The 24207-nt window shown below is 49.2% G+C and overlaps 1 protein-coding gene across 1 annotated transcript; it reads left to right on the forward strand.

Annotated features, from left to right (window-relative positions):
• Positions 1-955: 955 nt before the first annotated feature.
• Positions 956-16709, forward strand: AHCY (adenosylhomocysteinase). Its single transcript, XM_027558763.1, has 10 exons — positions 956-1107; positions 6397-6587; positions 7705-7780; positions 9453-9602; positions 10412-10524; positions 10975-11182; positions 11274-11361; positions 11467-11584; positions 12634-12828; positions 15837-16709. Exons 1-10 carry the CDS (start codon positions 1080-1082, stop codon positions 15966-15968), a joined length of 1299 nt encoding a protein of 432 aa, XP_027414564.1. The 5' UTR covers positions 956-1079; the 3' UTR covers positions 15969-16709.
• Positions 16710-24207: the final 7498 nt, after the last annotated feature.

The raw sequence follows: 24207 nt of genomic DNA on the forward strand, positions 1-24207 counted from the left end.
AATAATGGCAGAATGATACACAACTGAATGTCAGCAAATAGGAGAACAGATAAATTAATCATGGGATGTAGACAATGAAATACTATGCAACAGCAAAAATGAATACATTCTAAGTCTATGCATTACTCTTAAAAATATACTATCAACAGAAAAAAGCAAATTGCTGAAGGATAAGTACAGTACGTTACCATTTACATGAAGGTTTTAAACAGAAAATATTCTAAGAAGCATTTAATAATTTCTACATACGTAGTCAAAGTATCGGAGAAGGCAATGGCACCCCACTCCAGGACTCTTGCCTGGAAAATCCCATGGCAGAGCCTGGTAGGCTGCAGTCCATGGGGTCACTAAGAGTCGGACACGACTGAGCGACTTCACTTTCACTTTTCACTTTCATGCATTGGAGAAGGAAATGGCAACCCACTCCAGTGTTCTTGCCTAGAGAATCCCAGGGATGGCGGAGCCTGGTGGGCTGCCATCTATGGGGTCGCACAGAGTCGGACACGACTGAAGCGACTTAGCAGCAGTAGCAGCAGCAGTAAAAGTATAAATACGTATGCAAATTTAACTAAATTCAGGATAGTGGCAGGAGGGTGGAAGGCCTACGATGTGCTAGAAACTTGACATGTTGCAGCTTTACTTATAATCTGTATTGTAGGTATCAACTGCCCAGTTTACAGAAGAAACAGGTTCAGGAAAGAGAGCTGGTTGGAATTTCAATTTCCCCCGGTTATGACATGGGTTTCACTGGTTGAACGAAGGAGAGCATGGAGTTTGTTCTTAGGCCTCTCTCCGAGATCCCTTTGCTACCCAGTGCGGGAGGTGGAAGGACCGCTTGGGATAAAAACTGCTCTCAGCAGGAACCAAAGTCCATTCCGGTCCCGCCCCTGTGCGTTGGACCCCGCCCCGACGGCTCAGCTCGCTCGGGACTCATGAATATGCAAGACGGGGGAGATATTTAAAGGCGTCGGCGCCAGGCGCAGGTCCCTACCCGGCGCCGCCCAGCCCGCGCCTCTTCCCAGCCTTAGGCCCGGCCCCTTTCGCCTGTGTGCATTAGTCCGTGCGGAAACGCTGCCAATATGTCGGACAAGCTGCCTTACAAAGTCGGTGAGTTACAGGACGTGCAACCAGCCGCATCCGCTCCCCACCCGCTGGGGACCTGGTGGGGCGGCGGCCGCGGGGCCGACCTGGGGCGCTCAGAAGGACCCTCTTGAATCACTGGCACAGCGCGGTCTTGGCCCCGCGTGGCCGCCTGGGGGTTGGAGTTCCCCCGCCGCAGCTAGCATGTCTTGGCGTGCGGCCGCGAACTACAAGTTCCGGCGTGCCCCGCGAGGCAGGGTGCAGCGGCACGGACTGCGGAGCGGCGGCGTGTTCCGCGCAGAGTCGCCTGGGGCAGGGGGCAGCGTGCACCTGGCCGTGGCCTGGGACCAATGGCACCTGCCAGGACCAACGCTAGGGAGCCTGGATCCTGCCTCCTGGGCCTGGACCGGCTTCTTGGCCAACTGGATGGTCCCGGGCAAGTGCCCACCCCTCGTTGAGCCTCCCACGGGGACGCCGAGGGTACTGGGGCCCCGAAGGGCGCGTGGGGGAGGGGCCTGGAGACTGAGCCCGAGGCCGGGCAAGTCCACTCACCGGGGACCTTTGGCTTGTTACTCAACCTCTGGGGTCACTCGCTTGGCCAGCAAGAACAGTCCTACATAGAATCTCGAACTTTTGGAGTGGTTAGAAAAATCCTTCCTGCCGTCCTATGTATTGAAGCTGATACACTGATCGTTAACGTTTACTGTGGCATGGGCACCACTTGTACCTTTCTTATAGATTAATTCATTTTATTCTAATGACTTTTTAGGGTAGGGACTGTTACTTTCTCATTTTATGGATTTACTGAGACACAGGAAAAAAAGGTAACTTTCCCAAACTTATAACTGGGAGGTGGTGGAATAGATGCACCCAGGCCATGCTCATCTTTTCACCACTGTGTATAAGTGAACACATTTGGAATAATCCTAATGACCTTTCAGCAGAAACCGGTTCAGTCTGGCTAGCAATTTTTAAAGTAAATCCAGCACACCATTCAACCTGGAGAAAAGCATCAACATTTATGGAGCACTTCTTATGTATTTGGGGATTTGCATTTGTTTACAGAATGATCTTTAGGGGTGGACTTTATCCCATTATACAGAGGAAGAAACTGAAGCCGTAAAAGGAAAAAACTTCCAAAAACTCTCTGGAAAATAGTAACTTACCAATAGTAGTTTATCAAGCAGCGGGCCAGAGTAGGTTATTGTCCCTGTTGTGTGGATGAAACTGAAGCCCAGAAAGATTAAGCAAGGTCCAGTGGCTGAGCTGGAAAAGAGGCTTGTTATTACTATGGAGAGATGGGTGGGTTAAGGGTTGAGGGCTTTGCATTGTGTGGGAGGAGATAAGGCTACATTCGGAAGTGGAGGAACTTGGCTAAGTAGGGTTGAAAGGAAGCCTCCATCAGGGAGGGCGTGCTGTGCCAGACATTGCCCATATGGTATCTTTAATCCTTGGGCTCAAGGAAGGTTAGGATTATTCCCACTTCGCAGATGAAGAAACACTCAGGGTTTTGCTCATGTTCTTGGCTTGTCCTAGGACAGGTGTTACTGCAGCCTCTGCAAGTCCTCAGCTCCCCTGGGCACCAAAAACCCCAGAGCTTAGAGTGCCAGACCCTCCTGTGCTCTTGGAGTTGAGGGACCCATGAAAACACCAGGGCTGGCACAGCTGTATCCCGAGGGCAGTGAAAGAGTTCTTTTCGCTAGAGGGACAGGGGGTGGCAGAGGAGGTGCAGCTTAGGATAGGACAGGAACTGTTGTCCACTACTGGGCCCCTCCCAGGAGCCTCTGGCTGTACCAGCTCTGCCTGGCTACCAGTCCCACCCCTACTCTTGACTGGCTGTCAGACCCGCGGCAAACATTTCTCTGAGCCTTTCCTCATTGTAAATATTGGGAGTTGGACTAGGTTCAGATTTTTTTTTTTTGGTGACCCATCTACTGCCTGCCCCTTTCGTGGACCTTCTCTCATTCAGTCTTAACAACAAGGATGGTCAGTAAACATGGCCAACCCCTACTCTGTGCCCAACCCAGCTGAGTACTAGAGATACAATCTGTTTTCTAAGTGAGGAGACCTGCCCACTTCTCTGTCTCCACAGCCACCACCCCAGTCCTGGGCTCCCTCCTCACAGGTCTCCGTGAGTCTCTTGCTTCGTAGATACTTGCAGCAACCAAAGAAGCCTTCTCAAAAGACAAGTCTGGTCATGGGACTCCCCTTAAAACTCTACAGGAATAAAATCCTGACTCATCATCTTACTCCCTCTACTAGAGTCACCCTGGCATGCTCTCAGTTCCTCCAGCAGCAGTATACCAAGTTCTTCCTTCTTTTCTAAGCACCTACTGTGTGCCAGGTACTGTATCAGGTGATGGGAGGAGCCTTCCAGGCTGAGAGAGCTGCTTGGGTTAAAGCCCTGAGGCGGGAATATGAAGACAGTAAGGAGGTTCCCATGGTTGAGCAACTAGTGAGGCGGAGAAAAGGGTGGCGAGGTGGGCAAGAAGGGTGAGCAGACACCTGGGCACGGCACTGTGGCCATGTGAAGAGTCGGTTAGGGGAAGCCATTGGAGGCTGGCTGGCTTTTTCACTTTAGCAGAAGAATGGAGGTGATACATTTAAAAATTTAAAAGTTTGTTTCTCTGACTTTTGTGGGGTATTGTTTGTTTTTTAAAGATCTAACTCTTATTAGGTAATTCTTGAATCAGGCAGCATCCCAAGTAGCCACTTGAAGACCTCGCCTTTGGGGTGTTTTACTTTCATTTTAGGTTCAAAGGATTCATTAACAAAAAAATCCACTTGTTAATACACAAACAATTAGTTGTTAAAAGCAAAGAAATAGAAATGATAGAGAGGGGTAATAGCATATACATCACCAAATTGGGCTGACAACCTACATCCAAACTTGAACAGTGCTGGGACATCCCGAGTACCAGCAATTTGGAGTCTCAATTGGGAAAAGGGTCCCGGGCAGTGGTCCACCCCACGGGTGAGACTTCAGATTGCAGTTTTGGGGGCTCCTGCCTGTAATCCCAGGCTGCAAGCTGATATTGTCAGTTTGCACACAAAAATGCAGCTCTTATTTTCCCTTTTACAATGCTGTTTGTTTCCTTTTGTGAAACAAGGGTCTGGGGGTCAGCGTAGGGGTTTGGCCGGGCGTCCAGGGGCTCAGGAAATTCCAAGACCCACTCCCTCTCTTAACCTAAGGTGTGGCTTGACTTGCCGGTAACCAAAGCAGGCACATAGTCCATGCAGGGTCAGAAGTCAGTCAGAGGGCTACTCTCCTGCTTCTGAAGCCTGAACAAGACGACCTCCATCTTCATTTCCCTAACATGGGGAGAACAGCAGAGAGACCAGTGAGGAGGCTGCTTCAGTGATCCAGGGTGGTGAGATGCTGTTGGATTGCTCATATTTGGGATGTTGAGACAACAGTGCTGATGGGTTGGAAGAGGGTGAGAGGGGAAAAGAGGAATCAAGAAACCATTAGAGCAGCTGGTTGAATGGTGGTTTCATTTCCTAAAATGAGGATACTGGGGGAGTAACAAGTTTGGGGGTGAGAAAAAGGAGTCATGAGGGCTCAAACTTGACACATTATCTAGATGGACAACCAAGATGCTGAGTAGGCAGTTGAATTATGAGTCTCAGGTTCAGGGGAGAAGTCTGGGCTGGAGATGAACAGGTGGCAGACACTGCTGTAGAAAAGGTATTTCAAGCCATAAAGCGGGATGAGCTCATCTCGTAGGAGAGGAGGGAGATGACAGAGCCGTGAGAACCTCCAAACTTTGGGAGTCTGTTACAGGAAGAGGAGCCAGGAAAGTGGAAGGGAAACCACAGAAAGAAAGGGATTCAGAAAAAGATACTACTTAGTGCTGTTGGTGCTGCAGGGAGAAACGTAAACATAGATAATTGACCAATGGCTATGGGGCCTTACGGAGACCTTAAGAAGAGCAGTTTCAGTGGAGTAGTGAAGTCGTCAAAGAGGTAAGAGGATATGGGATACTGAGTAATCTAATGGAGCATATAGGATTCCCTGGTGGCTCAGCAGTAAAGAATCCGCCTGCCAATGCAGGAGATGTGGGTTCAACCCCTGGGATGGGAAGATCCTCTGGAGAAGGCAGTGCCAACTTACTCTAGTATTCTTGCCTGGGAAATCCCATGGACAGAGGAGCCTAGTGGGCTACAGTCCATGGGGTAGCAAGAGTTGGACACGACTTAGTGACTGAACCTCCATGCCATTTTATATAAGGCAATTGAGCATCTGAGAATTTTGGCATCCATAGAAGTTCCCAGAACCAATCCCCTGTAGGTATCAAGGGATAACTAATAGCATCCACTGAAGCCCGAAGATGTAGACTAGTGTCAAAGTCCAATGATCATGCTAACCAAACGCCCAAATTGAGCAGTTAACCCGCCAGTTACAGGCAAGGTGGGTTTGGGTAGATCTCTCTGGAAGAATGCGCTCCCCGCAGGCAGGTTGGTTGTTGCTTGCTTGCAAAAGAGGGGAGACCTGAACTGTGCATGCCCCATTTTTTCCTTCTAAGTTTACTAATTAAACAGGTTGCTTCACCTCCCCTGGGGCAGAGAGAGGCCAAGAGCTGTTAGTTACACAGATGAGTTCCCTCCAGGTGGGAAGAAATGACAGGGGTGGAGAAATATTTCTCTATCTACAAGGAGATCAAAGAATGGTGCTGAGTCCAAGGTGTTAGGTTGTATCACTTAGGAATGTTGAAGTCACCAAGAGTGGTGATTAGGAAGATGGAGAACCAGGAGCTAAAATCTTTCGGGAATTTTAGGTGGCAAACAGAAAGGGTAGTAAGAGGCATGTATAGGCTGACAGCTATTTATTTTTCAAGGGAGCATTTACCTGTGTTGTAATCATATTCCTCTGTGTGTTTGTCTTAGTCACTCAGTTGTGTCCGACTCTTTGCCACACCATGGACTGTAGCCAGCCAGGCTCCTCTATCCATGGGATTCTCCAGGCAAGAATACTGGAGTGGATTGCCATTCCCTTCTCCAGAGGATCTTCCCAACACAGGGATTGAACCTGGGTCTCCGGCATTGCAGGCAGATTCTTTACCATCTGAGTCACCAGAGAAGTCCTTATGTTCCTGTGGGATTTTTTAATTAAATGTTCTCCCACAAGGCTATGCGTAGGCTGCGATTAGGCAGGGACCTTTTGACTGCCCTGCTCCAGGAAATCCTTCAATCAGTGAGATTGCAGCCAGCCTAGTGTTTCGAGTCCACAGGGGATGAGTGCGGAGTGGTGGGTGCTTGCTTCATGGTTGATGGGATGAGGTAGCTCATGAACTTCCGTCCATCCTGCCCCTGCAGCTGACATCAGCCTGGCCGCTTGGGGACGCAAGGCCCTGGACCTGGCAGAGAATGAGATGCCGGGCCTGATGCACATGCGAGAAATGTACTCGGCCTCCAAGCCTCTGAAGGGCGCTCGCATTGCTGGCTGCCTGCACATGACCGTGGAGACCGCCGTCCTCATTGAGACCCTCGTTGCCCTGGGTGCTGAGGTGAGGCCTGAAGCAGCAGTTCTTGCAGAGCCGGGAACTCTATAGTCTTGTGTCCCCTCAGGCCCAGCAGGGGTTCCAGCTCCAGCCTTGTCACGGGCGCCCCTCACTACCATTTGTGGTGACTGTTCTGCTGATTTGCTCTTACTGGGAAATGGCGTCTGGTCACCCTCAATTCACATTCTCCTGACTGGGGAAGCTCTAGCAGGAAAGACTCAAGCCCAGAGCCCTACCGAATCATCTAAGGGTCTGGCTCCTATAGGCCCTCGTGGGGTCACGTGCCTGCCCTTGGCCAATCATGGCTGCTGGAAAGATGGTGCTCTCTGATTGGTTCAGCCTGGGTCATGTGTACCAATGATTGCAGCTCCTCCAAGTTCTCTGACGATGTTTTATGGGGGGCGGGGTTGGTGGTGGTGCGGGGCAGCCAGCAACAACTAGTGAGTCCAACAGTGTCAGTCCTTGGCCTACCTCTTTCTTTTCTACACTCCCTCTCTTAAGTGGTCTGATTTTATGGTTTTAAATATTGTTTATGTGGTTATGTCATAACATAATATTTATATGATATAGTACATCATATCCAGCAACTGATGTACCATCTCCACTTGGAGATCTGATTGATTGACATTGCAACCTCAACATGTCTAAACAAACTCATGATTTCCTACACTTCTTGGTGTCTTCCCCATGTAAGCAATTACAGGCTTCTGCCTTACAGTTCTCTCTGTTCAAGAATCTGGGGTCATCCCTGACTCTTCTTTTTGTCTCTTACTCCAACAAACTAACCCTCCCAACAAATCCTTCAGAATAATACTTATCCCCTCCACTGCTATAGTTGCATATCTTGTTTTAACGCTAACAACAGCTTCTTCACTTGTCTCCTTGCTTCCTTGTGGAGCCCTTTCCCCTCCATATGGCAGAGCCTTGTTTTCACATATGTTAGGCCTTGTCACTGCTCTGGCTCCCATCCACTCACCAGGGTCCCCAGCCTATGGTTGCAGAGCCAGTTGGGTGTAGATCCCAGGCCTCTCATCCCTAGATTCAGGGCCTTTTCTTAGCCCTGCCTAGTGACCCTGGTCTTCTGACCTGGCTGTGACCAGCCCTGTCTTGCTGGCTCTTTCAGGTGCGGTGGTCCAGCTGCAATATCTTCTCCACCCAGGACCATGCAGCAGCTGCCATTGCCAAGGCTGGCATTCCAGGTGAGTCCTTGCTGGGGGATACAGGAATACAGGAAGGGGCTCTGATTTTCTCTGTTTGCATCACTTCACTTTTACTGCTGCAGACCTCCCTACAGTAGGGAAGACTCATGGCCACAGAATCCTCGCCTAGAGGCCCATCGGAAAGAGCCGTTTTGTCCAGCTGTCATCTCAGATCCTACTGAAGGCACTTACTTGCCCTATTCAAGTCAGTGATTGGGAATCACATGGTGTTGAAGAGGGGGAAGTTCCTTAAAAAGAGGATGTTCCTTAAAAGTTCCTTAAAAAAAGAAGTTCCTTAAAAAGAATCAGGGAGGGGTACTGGACAGAAAAAGAGTCCCAGAGATCCACTGCATAGTATCTGATGGTCTAGGTACTGGGGAAGGACCACAACCAAAGAGGAAGGACTTTCTCACAGGCTGCTGGAGAAACAGAAACAAGTCTGCTTGGGCTTGGGGAGGGAAGTGGTTCGGTCTGACGATGATAAAATAGGACATTCATTCACAGTTCCTTCTAACCAGCTGCGGGGGGAAGGTAAAGAGTTGGGGAAGACCTCTCCATCGACTGACCAAGGGTCGGCGTGTCCCCAGCTCCTCAGCCTAGTTTGGACTCCATGGCCGCTTTCTGGAAAGGCCTTGTTTTCAAGACCATTATCTGCCCCAGTTTGAGGGAGGGGAAGCTGGCCTTGCTTGGCAGGTGTCCTTTGCTCACAGGAGGTTCCTGGGAGCCCCGCACCTGTGTCGCAGTTGTACCACATGATGGGAGGAGCCTGAGCTGACAGTCAGGAGCACGGGACTCTGTTGCTTGCTCAGCAGTGCCATGCTGGGACTTCTCTGGTGGCCCAGTGGTTAAGACTCGGGGCTTCTGGTGCAGGGGGCATGGATTTGATCCCTGGTTGGGGAACTAGGATCCCACATGCTGTGCGGCCAAAAACAGCAACAGCAGAGTGTCATGATGAGTGACCTGGGCACATCTCAGCCGCTTCTCTGGGCATCTGTAGGTGATGATGATGGTAATGCCAGCCTCACAGGGTTTCTGTGAGGACAGATGAGATGGGGGCAAGAAGCAGTTAGAGTATTGCCTGACACAGAGAAAGTGCTCCATACACGGTAGCTGCTGTTAGTAGATGCTGGCCAGACGTCGCCTAGGATAACGTATTACAGAGACTGTGGGCCCATCAGGTCCTTTCAGTGCAGAATGGACCCTGGAGCTTGTCTCTTGAGTCCACCTAATGTGTCCCTCCTCCCGTCACACCTCCCTCCCAGCAGGAGGCACAGTGGGTAGGAACCCTGGTCACTGTGAGCTGGGGGCCCAGACAGACGAGGGTAGGAAAAGAAAGAGTGAGAAAGGAAAGAATTCTTTCCAGATACTTATATATAGGGGGTCTGTGTTTGGCTCCCGTCTCACTTAATCTATACTACCATCGACAATGAAAGTGAGACTCAGAGGTGAAGTGATTTGCCGAAAGTCACACAGCTGGTCAGTGCAGAACCAGGATTCACACTCTGATACCTCTGGCTCCAAGTTGTGTCCTTAGCACTGCTGAGTCCTCAGAGAGGCTGGAGGTGGTTGGGGATGGAAATTAGGAAGAAGATAGTCTTGAGTCTACCTAGGTGGGTCCCTGGAGCAGGTGCCATTGTGGAGGGCCAGCCCTGACATGCCACTCACTCTCCAGTGTACGCCTGGAAGGGTGAAACGGATGAGGAGTACCTGTGGTGCATTGAACAGACGCTGTACTTCAAGGACGGGCCCCTCAACATGATTCTGGACGACGGTGGTGACCTCACCAACCTCATCCACACCAAGTACCCGCAGCTCCTGTCAGGTGAGTAGGGCAGGTCGGTGGGCTGGGTGCTGGTGGTTTAAATGGCTCTTGCTTGTCCACATGAGAGCGGCAGGCCTGGCAGGACTCCTGGTGCCTCAAGCAGCAGATTTTGTGGAAGATGGGATATCCGCAGGCTCCTGTAAGTGTGCTGGGGCCCATCTTCTGGGCTGGGGCAGCTGGGGGAAGGCTGGCTGAGATGATGGCCCAAGGGCGAGCATAAGGCTAGAGCTGAGAACAGCTGGGAAGCTTTGTTAAAAGCAGGGTGGGGAGGGAAGTAGGGAATGTTATAGTGAGTGCCAAGGCCCTGAGGTAGGAAAGGATGACCTTTCAGGAAACAGAAAGTTAGCCAGCATGGGAACTTCCTTCACTGGAGCCTTAGTGAAGATCAGATGTGTAAAGACTTTATAATAAACTCAGCGAGAGAGCTGGGCTTGATGCTGAGAGCAAAGGGAAGTAATTGGATGGTACTGAAAGACGTCTCTGAAAATATACATGTTAAGTGTGGCTGCTATGTAGAGGACGCATTGTGGCAGGGATGTGGGCAGTGGGGATGAAGAGTCTGTGAGTTGTTGGGAGGTAGAATCATGAGGCCTAGTGAAGGTGGCGACTCCTCCCTCGTGCTGGCCCGGGTGATTAGGTGGACTGTGGTATAGGTTCCAGAGATGGGAACCCAGAAAGAGGAGCATCTTTAGAAGGCAAAGGTGAGGCATTCAGGTGAGTTCAGTTGTGGGCTCTCTTAGGCTCTTAGAGTCCCATCCCAGAGGCCACTCCTTCCTGGCCTGAAATCTGTCCCCTCCCCTCTTGTTCAGGCATCCGAGGCATCTCTGAAGAGACCACAACGGGGGTCCACAACCTGTACAAGATGATGGCCAAAGGGATCCTGAAGGTGCCGGCCATCAATGTCAATGACTCTGTCACCAAGGTGAGCCTGGGGAGCAGCAATGGCTTCTGCTGTTGGTTTCCAGAGCAGCTCAGGAGTAGGCCCTGAAGAAGGCCCCCAGGGAGGCTGCCGTGAGGAATTTAGCCCTCACTTGGTGGGGAAAGGGGTTGTAGACAGAGTGATGAGTGTATTAAAGAGACAAAGGATTACGCAGTGATCCTCAGAGCTAGGCATTGGGAGGTTTGAAGTGAAGCAGATTCTTTGGGTGGTCTCATAGTTGATCCTCAGGAAGCCTTCTGGACTGGCTGAGAAAGATTGGGGAGAAAGTCATGGGGCTGAGCAGGGGCAAGGGGCACGTGAACACACTAGCTGGTGGGGAGAAGTCCCAGGAGGTGATCAGCCCAAGGCCCAGCAGGCTGAGATGCTGAGAGTGGGTCTGAGGCCCCAGGGCTTTGCCTGCCCCCATCCCTGCCTTACCCCCTCTCCTCTCAGAGCAAGTTTGACAACCTCTATGGCTGCCGGGAGTCCCTCATAGATGGCATCAAGCGGGCCACAGATGTCATGATTGCGGGCAAGGTGGCGGTGGTTGCAGGCTATGGCGACGTGGGCAAGGGCTGTGCCCAGGCCCTGAGGGGATTTGGGGCCCGCGTCATCATCACGGAGATTGACCCCATCAACGCACTTCAAGCTGCCATGGAGGGTATGATAGAGCGGGGGTTGGCCGTCAGCCGCTGGGGCCAGAGGAGGGGCATGGCCACGCTGGCTGACCCATGGGGGCTGTCTCTACACAGGCTACGAGGTGACCACCATGGATGAGGCCTGTCAGGAGGGCAACATCTTTGTCACCACCACGGGCTGTACTGACATCATTCTTGGCCAGTAGGTGCCGGTGTGGTGTGGGGGTCCTAGGGAGTGAAGGAGGGGGCAGGCATGGGGCTGCCCTTGGTCGCTGACCCTCTTTCACGGACTGAGGCTCCCCCACAGGCACTTTGAACAGATGAAGGATGATGCCATTGTGTGTAACATTGGGCACTTTGACGTGGAGATCGATGTCAAGTGGCTGAACGAGAACGCTGTGGAGAAGGTGAACATCAAGCCCCAGGTGAGGAGCCCCAGCCCTGCCAGCAGGCTCGGCAGATGGAGCGCCTAGGGGGGTGTGCCTGTGGGGTGGCCGCCAAGGAGGACAGATGACGAGGCTCTGGTGACCTGGGCAGTGGGATGGGAGGAAGAGGTTTCAGGCTGCTAAACTGGAATCTTGGAGGGAGGCCAAGGGTCCTCCTTTTTTAAAGCTCCCTGGAGGATTCTGAGGTGCAGCCGAGGTTGAGTACCACCGCATCTGTCTTACTGATGGATTTTATTTTTGGCTACTCTGGGTCTTCGCTTCTGCAGGTAGCACCGTGCAGCAGTACACAGGCTTCTCATTGTGGCGGCTTCTCTTGCGGAACACTGCCTCTCGAGCGCAGGCTCAGTAGTTGTGGCACACAGGCTTAGTTGCTCTGAGGCATGTGGGATCTTCCTGGACCAGGGATCAAACCCGGGTACCCTGCACTGACAGGCAGAGTCTTACCTACTGGACCACCAGGGAAATTCTACATTTAGCTTTTTACTAAGCATGCTGATTGAGAACCTGGGATCTGTCCTCAGACTGTCCAGGCTCAAATTACAGCCACTTTGTAATGTCTGGCTCTGGACAAGGAACTTAACCCTTTAAACCTCAGTTTCTTTATCTGTGAAATGGGGATAATACCTAATTTAAACGATTGTTAGTAGAATTAAATGTAATTTTTATATATCGTATACACACACACAGTTACATGTGTGTTCTTAGCCCAGGGCCTGTGCCAGTGATAATATTAACAGTACCATTAGCTAATAGGCAGTACTTAAACTAAGTGCTTGCACATGTGAGCTCTTTAAATTCTCACAGTAGATGTATGAGGTCTGCAGCTCAGAGTTGTTTAATAAATAGTCGCTTTTATAATTCATTGTGTGTCCCAGTCCCTATGCTGGAGGTTGTTCTAGGGCAGTCTAGGCCCTTTGTGGGCACTGCTGGAGACAGGGAGGCCTGCTGGGCAGGAGGATGGGATGAGGATGGGGTGGACACTGGGAGCAGCGCCTGCCAGTCCTTACCGCTGCTCTGCCCGCTTGCAGGTGGATCGCTACTTGTTGAAGAACGGACGCCGCATCATCCTGCTGGCCGAGGGCCGGCTGGTCAACCTGGGCTGTGCCATGGGCCATCCTAGCTTTGTGATGAGCAACTCCTTCACCAACCAGGTCCTGGCGCAGATCGAGCTCTGGACCCACCCAGACAAGTACCCCGTCGGAGTCCACTTCCTGCCCAAGAAGGTGGGTTCCTACCTGCACCCCTGGCCAAGGGTCACGTGACCCGGGCTCCCCAAGCAGGGCTTGCCTGAGTTCATACGGTGCTTGCCTCCACTCTTGAGGATCTTAACAGCGTCCCCCTCAGGGCAGAAGTCATTCTCTCCATTTAACAGAGGAGGAAAGTGAGGCTCAACGCAGGGAATAACTTGAGTAGCCGGGCTGGGTGGTGAGAAGAGCATGGGCTTTGGAGAGAGACACATCCAGGTTTGAATATCAGCCTGTGTAACCAGGTTACTTAACTTCTGAGCCTCTATTTCCTTCTCTGTAACGTGAAGGTAATAGTACCTCTGTAAGGATTGTGAGGACTTCCTTAGGTCACAGGTCACAAACGCACATGTCCACTAAGGATAAATGGGCTGGAGGGGACTGAGCAAAGAACATGTGCCCCAGTGGAAGGGGCTGGCTGCCTGTTATCAACCTGGGCCCTTTGGGTCAAGGCTCCTGACATTTCAGAGGAAGCCAGATATCAATATTTTTGTGTGAAATATTCAATTTTAAATATAGCTGGGTGGGTTAACTTGGACTTGTTTGTAAGCCAAATGCAGCCTAGAGGCTGCACAATTGTGGCCCTGGAAGTGGGTGATGCTGCTAACACGCTGAGCATGGCCCCTGACATTCTGCGAGCGTGAGGTCAGGGTAACCATGACAATGAGGTCATCTGACATCCAATGCAGTGCTCGTCCTAACACCCCAAGCGCTGCCCTCCCTCAGGGGTCAGAATGCTGTGTCTTAGTGCTGACTCTTTAGCATCATGGGCAAATTTGGTTTTGCTACTTATCCTGATTGGGCCTCAAGTGTCCCTCTCAGCTAAGTGGTAAGAGTACTTCTTGCTTCCAACCTTTGACTACTGGTGAGGCTGTGATGGAGACTTCATATCTCTCCTCCCACCCTTTGAGAAGCTGGTTCTGCCAACTAATGAGAAGTAGGAAGAGGCCGGGGTGTCTGTCCCCCGAGCCAGCCAACTCCTCTCCCCTTAGGCTTCCTCAGGTACTGTCTTGTCTGACCAGATGTTTCACCTGTGAGGGCCTCAAGGGGCTGTCCTGTCCTGTGCAGCCTGCCAGGTCCCTATGCTTGTTGGAGGGTTTAAAAAGCCTCATTTGAACCCTTATCTTAATTGGAGGAAACAGGGCTGTAGTGAGAAAAGGCGCAGGCCTCTGAGATGAGAGCAGGGTTGGAAGTGAAAAGGTAAAGAGCTCACCTCCTACCCCAGCACCTGGCCCCATCCTTCTCTCCTTTCTCCATCGCTGCCATGGCATGGGTTGGGGACATGCTTCACACTCACGTGCAGTGTGTGGGGAAGGGATTATGTATCTTGGTTAACCATAATGACAGCATGAGCAGCACCCCCATTTATTAAGGTGCCTGCACTATGCCCTCTTGAATATCACTGATCTTTGTAAGAACTATGAGAGATCCGGCCTACAGATGAGGGAACTTAAGGTTCAGAGAGTGACTTGCCCCCACAGCTGTAAAATACTGGACCAAGAGTAGATCAGCCCTGTCTGTCCGGGTTGTTAACCATTACGACACGCTGCCCTCCAGGTGTAGGGTGCCCTCCAGTGTGGGGTGCAGGCCAGGCCAAGCGAAGGGAGGATTCATTGTGTCCTCGGGTCATTGGAGACCTTCATTCTGCTTCTAGAACGGCTGTGGCCTTAGGGCTAGACGCTGCTCCTGCCTTTGCCTGCCTCTCCCCAGTTTCTTCATTTGTTAAATAGAAAAATAAACCCTGGCCTCCTCCTTAGGGATGTTTGCCTCTAATGAAACAGTGAATGTGAAACCACTTGGGAACATAAAGCTGTCTGGGCTGTGAAGTGAAAGTCGCTCAGTCGTGTCTGACTCTTGGCGACACCACGGACTCTATAGTCCACGGAATTCTCCAGGCCAGAATACTGGAGGGTAGCCATTCCCTTCTCCAGGGAAACTTCCCAACCCAGGGATCAAACCTGGGTCTCCCACATTGCAGGTGGATTCTTTACTAGCTGAGCTACCAGGGAAGCCACCGGGATCTGGGTTGTGCCATTATGGGATGGTGGGATGGGACGTGAGTCAAGAAGTCACCCAGGCAGGGCTGCAGTCATCTGAAGGCTTGACTGGAGCTGGAAGAGCCACTTCACATTACGTGGGCGGGAGGTTCCTTGCCACATGAGTGTCTCCGTAGAGCTGCTTAAGTTTCCTCGTGAGATGGCAGCTGGCTTCCCCCAAATCTGGGGACAGCGCAAAGGAGGAAGCTGAAGTACCTTTTAGCTCCCAGTTTTCAAGTCACGCATCATCATTTCTGCTTCATTCTGTTCATTAGAAATGAGCCACTTGAGGGGTGAGGACGTAGGCTCCACCTCTTGAAGGAGGAAGGTGTTTTATGAATTTATAGACATATTTTTAAGGATATATTTGGAAGACGGCTGTGGTCACCACTGCTCAGGAAGTACATTAAAACAACCACAACCAGTGTAATCCGAAAAGGGATGCTGTTGGTTCTATAATGGCAGAGCGTCAGATTCAGACATTGGATGCGGGGATTCATTGGCATCGGAGCTCTGCTTTGTCTGTTTCTTGGCCCTTTTGTTCTCCCTGCATTCACTTCACTTGTCAAATAGACTTGCTATTGGAGGCCGATGGCCTCCCTGTTTAGGAATCCTGAGAGCCCCTGTCATGAAAGTATGTCCTGTTCATTGATAAATTCCAGGAAGCATTTTGGTTAGCTGCTTAGGTTGATGGAGGGTGAAGGAGGAGATGTAATTGATGGTCCCACCAGGGCTGCCTGGAGGGGAAGGTGTAGTTTGATTCCCCCTTGAAGAAGAGCTGAGCAGCCCAAACCCACACACATCCACTGTGAGGACAGGATGAAGTAATACGCTTAACACTCGACAGATGTCACAATAGAACCGTTCCCGCCTCTTTGGGCAGCGAGAAGATGGAGGTTAGGGGTCCCAGAGCATGGCACTGATTCCAGCTTTTCCTGTGTTTCTCCCCAGCTGGATGAAGCAGTGGCTGAAGCCCACCTGGGCAAGCTGAATGTGAAGCTGACCAAGCTGACTGAGAAGCAGGCCCAGTACCTGGGCGTGTCCCGTGAAGGCCCGTTCAAGCCTGATCACTACCGCTACTGAGAACCAGACCTGCCCTTTGCCTTCCAGCTGCTGTCCTTGGCTGGGTCCCACCTCTCCTCCCCAAGAGCAAATGGCACCACCTTTAAGATTGGTCTGATAATGTCCCCCATTGACTCCCTGGGGCTTGCCACTCAGTCTTTGGCCTCTGCTGCATCCCTCATGCTGTTCCAAGTGTGACAGGGGGAATTGAGAAGTGTCCCCTCTAGCCCGGGCCATAATGGAGGTGCATGGGGGTTACCCACAGGGAACCATGAGCTCAGGGGTTCAGCAACTGCTCACTCAGTCCTTCCTTAGGCTGGAAGTTGGCAGTGGTGGTCAGAAAGCCCATGCACTTTACCATCCAGGCCTTCACTTGGCCTGTGGACTTTAGACTCATGTTCTTGGTTTACAGGTTCATTGGTTCCTCAGCCCATGACAGATGAGAAGGATCTCTGTCAAAGGGTGTGAGGGAACTGTGGGTGTTTGAATGCTCCGGAGAGCCTGGGTTAGTGCTTAGCATTCTCTTAAACCTCAGAACAATGAGATTGGTACTTTTAGTCCCTATTTTACAGGGGTTGGAATATATTGTTAAGCAAGAAAAGACAAGAGGAATGACAGCCAGCGGTTAAGAGGGGCCAGAGAAACCTAAAAGCACATTGATGGTTCCCAGCATAGCTCTGGGCCAAAAAGAGGTTAATTTGGTTTATAATGTTAAAAGAGAGCGAGAAGGTGGGTTAATAAAAATTTGGGTGCCTAAAATAATTTTGAGCCTTTATTTTATAGAAAATCCATTGCCAACAATGTGTGGTGTGAGCCAAGGGGTATGATGTGCTGTAATAGACTGCTTGTTGCAGTGTGGGGTGATAAGAGCTGCAGGCAAACCCTTGGGCTGAAAGAATGAGAGAACTCTTATATCTTTGGGTGTGTCTTTTGCAAACAGCCTGCTTTTTTTACCCAACCTAAAACTCATTTGGAGAAGGCGATGGCACCCCACTCCAGTACTCTTGCCTGGAAAATCCCATGGATGGAGGAGCCTGTTGGGCTGCAGTCCATGGGGTTGCCAAGAGTCGGATACGACTGAGTGACTTCCCTTTCACTTTTCACTTTCATGCATTGGAGAAGGAAATGGCAACCCACTCCAGTACTCTTGCCTGGAGAATCCCAGGGATAGGGGAGCTTGGTGGGCTGCTGTCTATGGGGTCACACAGAGTCGGACACGACTGAAGTGACTTAGCAGTAGCAGTAACACTAAGACTCATTTAATAGGTGAGTTTTGCCTATTTATATTTATTGTAATCTCGGTATTTATTTCTTCTGTTCCAATTTATACTTTCTTTTTCTCCTCGTTTCCACTTAGGATTGTTCCAGTACTCTGTCGGGGACTGTTATTTATTGAGCACCTGCCATTAGGTGTTTTGTAGTTTATTTTCACTGTCCTCACAAAGAGCTTAGTAATATTATTCTAATTTTATAGATGAGAATGAAGACTTACAGAGGTTACGTGTCTTTCCTAAAGTCCACAATTACAGGTGGCCTCATCAGGACTCAAATCATAGGAAGGGGAGTGGGACCTAAATGGTCATTTACTGAACCCCTATTGTGGTCCCAGAAGTCAGAGAAACAAGAACCCACCTGGAAAAGTAACTAGAGCCTATTAAAGGGTCATGGACTGCATGGAAGGCCTTTGGGATATTTGAGACCTAACCCCCGCATGTGGGAATCTCCAGCTAGAAGGAGAAGGTGGGCATGCAAACAACTTTGCCAGCTCTTGGGCACTTCCCTTCTACTCAGCTTTAGAGTTCAGTGCCTGGCAGCACTGAAGGGCAGGAGAAAAAAGATGATGCTTGAAATGGATTTTGAAAGAACTAAAGATTTGTAATAGGAATTGAAAGCAAGAGCATTTTGGGCAGAAGGACAACTTAAGAACAAGTTAGGGGCATGGGTGTGGCTGCAAAATAGGGGCAGCTAGGAGATAGAGGGCTAGACAGGTGGCCTGGGAGACAGGGAAAACCTTGAACACTAGGATGAAACTTTGGTTTTAATCATTGAGCTGCACAGATCCCTGAAAATGACCCCACTTGACTGAACATTCATACTTGTGACTTGTTTTTTTTTTTTAGTCTCAGCCTCTGGCTATGAAGTGGTATTAATTAGTAGAGAAATTCAAGAGGCCAAATGGCCTGACCCACGATCACACAGTAAGTGGTGCTACCTGGACTCCACCTTGGGATGGTCTGAGTCCTGGGCCAGGCACTTGGGTGAGACAAATGGGGAGTGTTTAAGTGAAGGTTGCTCCACCCAAGGCATGACATTTTGACAGAAGGTAGTGGTTGGGTTTGGAGCTGTCTCTAGTATTTCTTCCTTCAGAGGTGAGAATTGAATACACAGGAGAACATGAGATGGAGATTGAGGCCAATCCTGCCTCACAGATCAGCTTTCCCAACCATATGTACATAGCATTACGCTTGGCATGCCCTTGGCTGTATCTGGCATTGTAATCCCACCTCTTCTGTTATTTGAGTGCAGATGCATCTGATTGATAGAAAGAAAGCCTGCTGCTGCTGCTAAGTCACTTCAGTCGTGTCCGACTCTGCAACCCTACAGACGGCAGCCCACCAGGCTCCTCCATCCCTGGGATTCTCCAGGCAAGAACACTGGAGTGGGTTGCCATTTCTTTCTCCAATGCATGAAAGGGAAAAGTGAAAGTGAAGTCGCTCAGTCGTGTCCGACCCTTGCAACCCCATGGACTGCAGCCCACCAGCTTCTCTGTCCATGGGATTTTCCAGGCAAAAGTACTGGAGTAGGTGGCCATTGCCTTCTCCAAGAAAGAAAGCCTAGTTTGCTCTAATTTTTTAAAAGTATATGGTGTCAAGCAAAACCCTTGAGTCATATTCAGTGGCCCGTGGTTTGACAGACTTCATGCTGAAAACTAGAGGATCAATAGACCTTGCTCATGCTTACTTGAGTTTGGATGCTCATCAAGGTGTCATGCTCAGTTAATTCTCACTTTTTTTTTTTTAAACTCCATATGTGTAGTTGACGTTGCATTGTTCAGTTGATAAGTCGCGTCTGACTCTGCGACCCCACGGACTGCAGCACGCCAAGCTTCCCTGTCCTTCACTATCTCCAGGAGTTTGCTCAAATTCATTTGAGTCCATTCATTCATGTCCATTGAGTCGGTGATACTATCTAAGCATCTCATCTTCTGCTGCCCTCCCTCTTTTCCTTATGCCTTCAGTCTTTGCCAGCATCAGGGTCTTTTCCAGTGAGTTGGCTCTTTGCATCAGGTTGCCAAAGTATTGGAGCTTCAGCTTCAGCATCAGTTCTTCCAATGAATATTCAGGGTCAATTTCCTTTAGAATTGACTGGTTTGATCTCCTTGCAGTCCAAGGGACTCTTAAGAGTCTTCCAGCACCACAATTCAAAAGCATCAATTCTTTTGCACTCAGATTTCTTTATTGTCCAACTCTGACATCCATACATGATTAGTGGAAAAATCATAGCTTTGACTACACAGACCTTTGTTGGCAAAGTGCTATCTCTGCTTTTTAATATGCTGTCTAGGTTTGTGATAGCTTGCCTTCCAAGAAGCAAGCGTCTTTTAATTTCATGACTTCAGTCACTGTCCAGTGATATTGGAGCCCAAGAAAATAAAGTCTGTCACTGTTTCCACTTCTTTTCCTTCGTTTTTTTCCTTTTATTTGCCATGAAGTGATGGGGCTGGATGCCATGATCTTAGTTTTTTTTAAACTTAGTTTTTAAAAACGGTTTAAGTTTTTTTAAACGTTGCTTTAGTTTACATGAATATATGCTATGACTCTGCTGTAAATAATTTTAAAATTTTGGTACTTCAACTATTAGCAACAAATGACACAGGAACCACCTCTCAGCTGATCATGACATCAGTGGTCAAAACTGACCTAGACCCACTACTGCCTTCTGCCATTTCTTTTACATCTAGTTGTATACCAGCCATTCCTCTCAGTAAGCACTTATTTATTCCTCATGATAACCTTGTAGAGTCTTGAATTCCCATTTTACAGTTCAGGAAACAGGCTTTGAGAGGGTGAGCTGGCTTTTGTACTCAGTAGGACCAGAATCCAAGCTCTTAGTAGAAAAGAGAGAGGCTGCTGTTCATCTGAGCTAGAGAGGTTCAGCACCTTAAATCCTCCACAGAGCTCCTGCCTGTGTGCAGACATGCCCCCTTCTCTAGAGCCTATCTGTACCCAGGCTCAGGAAATATTGATACCTTTCAAGATGTTCCCTCCTTTGGGATCCCATGCAGTCCCCCACATCTGGTCCCCTAGGGGTTCTGGTTTCTGTTACCCTGGCCTTTTCCTTTCCTCTTTGGAGGTGTCCTGCCAGTTCTCAGAACCCCCTTTTTAAAAAAAAAAAACAAACCCTCTCCTTTCACATCTGGTCTCAACCCTACCTCTGATCTCAGGTCTGCTAATCTGTCACATGTATGACACTGACCAGATACTCACAATGAAAGTTGATGGGTGTCTTACTGCACCCCCCCGCCGCCGCCCCCATCTCCACTCCTGAGGCTTCTTGGGGAGACAAGGAATTGGTCAAGGGTCCTATTGGAGAAGGAAATGGGAACCCACTCCAGTACTCTTGCCTGGAGAATCCCAGGGATGGGGGAGCCTAGTGGGCTGCCATCTATGGGGTCGCAGAGTCGGACACGACTGAAGCGACTTAGCAGCAGCAGCAAGGGTGCTATAGTATCTGGTCTGACCCCTGCCCTGCCACAGGAAAGTGTGAAGGGAGATTAAGACCTAGGGGATTTTGTACAAGTTTACAGGGTTTTGAAGGGAGGAGACCTCGGTCTGCTGTTAACTTATCATGTGACTTTGGGCAGGAACAGAAATAACTCTCTCACATGGTTGTTTTGAAGGTCAAGGATAACATGTATATACAGAGTTTCTTTTTTTTTGGCCAGGGCCGGGCAGCATGTGGGATCTTGGTTCTCTGATGGGGGATCAAACACCTCCTCATGGGGAGTGTGGAGTTTTAAGCACTGGACCATCAAGATGTCCCCTAAAGAGTTTTCTGTCAAGTTTTTAGGGCTGTGTCAGGTACCAGTGAGTGAGGAAGGAGCTGTTTTGAAGGCAGGAAATTTAGACTGTTTGGAGAATTAGATACTTAAGGAAAATCATAGGATCTTAAAACAGCAGGACTTTAGGGCATCTACAGAGCCCAATCCAGCATCTGTAAATGGAGAAATGCAGGCCCCGAGGGCGTAAGTGACATCCAGCCTTCCCCTGCAGGCCTTGGTGTCCTGTTTGCCTCTATGCCGGAGCTCTTTCCTGCATACCAAGCCCCTTAACCACATCCATGTGGCGGGTTGTGGTGGGAGGGCCTTGCTAGGCTAGAAGGGCAGGGATCCCTTTTCAAGTACTGCTGGGGACAAGTAACGAGCTTGGAGGGCCTGAGGTAGCAGGGACTAAAACAACCGGTGGGGTTGTGCAGGTTGGCTTGTGCCACGTGCAGGGAAAGCAAGTTAGCCAAGATGGCGGTGGTCAGGCTCTCTCGCCCCAGGGCCTTTTGCTCTCCACGTTTTGTAAAGACATAGTTATGTAACAGGTGAGACCACTTACAGCACTGCTCATGCATGTTATGATGTACCTGCTTGGCCATGGGCCACTTTTGTTCTGCAAACATAACATACAAGCTCCACCTGAACAGCCCTTGTGACTACATTACGGCTGCGTTATGGCTGTGTCTACCACAAGAGGAGAGAATACAATGTGTCTGCTGCTATGGCTGCTGTGCCAGTAAGGAGAGAATAAACGTGTCTGTAGTTCTTAGGATTCCTTAAGTTTTCTTCAGCTCCCCTGCTTGCGCTTTGCCTACCTTGGGTTCAGCCAATAGTGAGATATAGCAAGACAACTGGTGTAGTTGGTAGGATCAGCAATACACCAGGAGAACTAGAAGAGGTAGCAGGCAGGGGTCAGCTCCACTTTGGGGCCCCGAGGTTTCAGGAAACCTCAGGAATCCAGATTCTCGTCCCCGACACCTGCTCAGGACTACCCCAGAAGACAAAGCTAGGAGATCTGCTTGAAGTGATGGAGGCAGCCAGGTCCACTTATACAATTAGGTCTTGTCAGTCAGCTTCAGTTAAGTACCTCATCAATACACTCTCCGAATGGGCTCGGGGATAGGCACATAGCTCAAGTTGGTCCAGACTCAACCAGAGGATTTCAGGATTTTTACTGGAAATCTGGTGTGGTGCAATACAAAAAATTGTCCAACGTGAGTGACCCAAGAAGGTTACCCTGGGCTGCTTGGAGCCAGACTCCTTGTGGTCTGCGGGCTTCCTCCCTGGTTGGAGGAGTTACACCCTCCCAGGTGGTCCCAAAAGTCCCCAGGTGCTGGGCAGTGGGCTTTTCCTGACAACTATCGTAAATAATTGGTACCTAAATTCACACTGCTTAGTACTCTGGTAGTGTGATTGCCCCCACCCACAGTTCTCATACATACCCTATTAGAAGGGAGAAAAACACAGAAGTAGGTGGGAACATACCCCAACAGTGCGTCCAACGGAATGTCCTGCTTCAGCAAGTGTGTCTCTGGGGAACATGCTGGCTCTTCTACTAACTGCTGGCTCATATGGATCCTCACTAATCCAGTAGTTCAGCACCTCAGAATCACCTGGAGAGCTGAATAAAGCACAGATTGCTGGGCCCACCTTGAGCTTCTGATTCAAGGAGATGGGGACCTATAATTTGCATTTCTTTTTTTTTCTTTTTTTTTAAATTTTATTTTATTTTTAAACTTTACAGTATTGTATTAGTTTTGCCAAATATCGAAATCAATCCACCACAGGTATACCTGTGTTTCCCATCCTGAACCCTCCTCCCTCCTCCCTCCCCATACCCTCCCTCTGGGCCGTCCCAGTGCACCAGCCCCAAGCATCCAGTATCGTGCATCGAACCTGGACTGGCGACTCGTTTCATACATGATATTTTACATGTTTCACTGCTATTCTCCCAAATCTCCCCACCCTCTCCCTCTCCCACAGAGTCCATAAGACTGATCTATACATCAGTGTCTCTTTTGCTGTCTCGTACACAGGGTTATTGTTACCATCTTTCTAAATTCCATATATATGCGTTAGTATACTGTATTGGTGTTTTTCTTTCTGGCTTACTTCACTCTGTATAATAGGTTCTAGTTTCATCCATCTCATTAGAACTGATTCAAATGTATTCTCTTTAATGGCTGAGTAATACTCCATTGTGTATATGTACCACAGCTTTCTTATCCATTTATAATAGGTTCCCGTTTCATCCACCTCATTAGAACTGATTCAAATGTATTCTTTTTAATGGCTGAGTAATACTCCATTGTGTATATGTACCACAGCTTTCTTATCCATTCATCTGCTGATGGGCATCTAGGTTGCTTCCATGTCTTGGCTATTATAAACAGTGCTGCGATGAACATTGGGGTACATGTGTCTCTTTCCCTTCTGGTTTCCTTGGTGTGTATGCCCAGCAGTGGGATTGCTGGATCATAAGGCAGTTCTATTTCCAGTTTTTTAAGGAATCTCCACACTGTTCTCCATAGTGGCTGTACTAGTTTGCATTCCCACCAACAGTGTAAGAGAGTTCCCTTTTCTCCACACCCTCTCCAGCATTTATTGCTTGTAGACTTATGGATCGCAGCCATTCTGACTGGCATGAAATGGTACCTCATAGTGGTTTTGATTTGCATTTCTCTGATAATGAGTGATGTTGAGCATCTTTTCATGTGTTTGTTAGCCATCTGTATGTCTTCTTTGGAGAAATGTCTATTTAGTTCTTTGACCCATTTTTTGATTGGGTCATTTATTTTTCTGGAGTTGAGCTGTAGGAGTTGTTTGTATATTTTTGAGATTAGTTGTTTGTCCATTGCTTCATTTGCTATTATTTTCTCCCATTCTGAAGGCTGCCTTTTCACCTTGCTAATAGTTTCCTTTGTTGTGCAGAAGCTTTTAAGTTTAATTAGGTCCCATTTGTTTATTTTTGCTTTTATTTCCAATATTCTGGGAGGTGGGTCATAGAGGATCCTGCTGTGATGTATGTCAGAGACTGTTTTGCCTATGTGCTCCTCTAGGAGTTTTATAGTTTCTGGTCTTATGTTGAGATCTTTAATCCATTTTGAGTTTATTTTTGTGTATGGTGTTAGAAAGTGTTCTAGTTTCATTCTTTTACAAGTGGTTGACCAGTTTTCCCAGCACCACTTGTTAAAGAGATTGTCTTTAATCCATTGT

This window comes from Bos indicus x Bos taurus, chromosome 13, assembly GCF_003369695.1.
Source record: "Bos indicus x Bos taurus breed Angus x Brahman F1 hybrid chromosome 13, Bos_hybrid_MaternalHap_v2.0, whole genome shotgun sequence".
Taxonomy (NCBI): domain Eukaryota; kingdom Metazoa; phylum Chordata; class Mammalia; order Artiodactyla; family Bovidae; genus Bos; species Bos indicus x Bos taurus.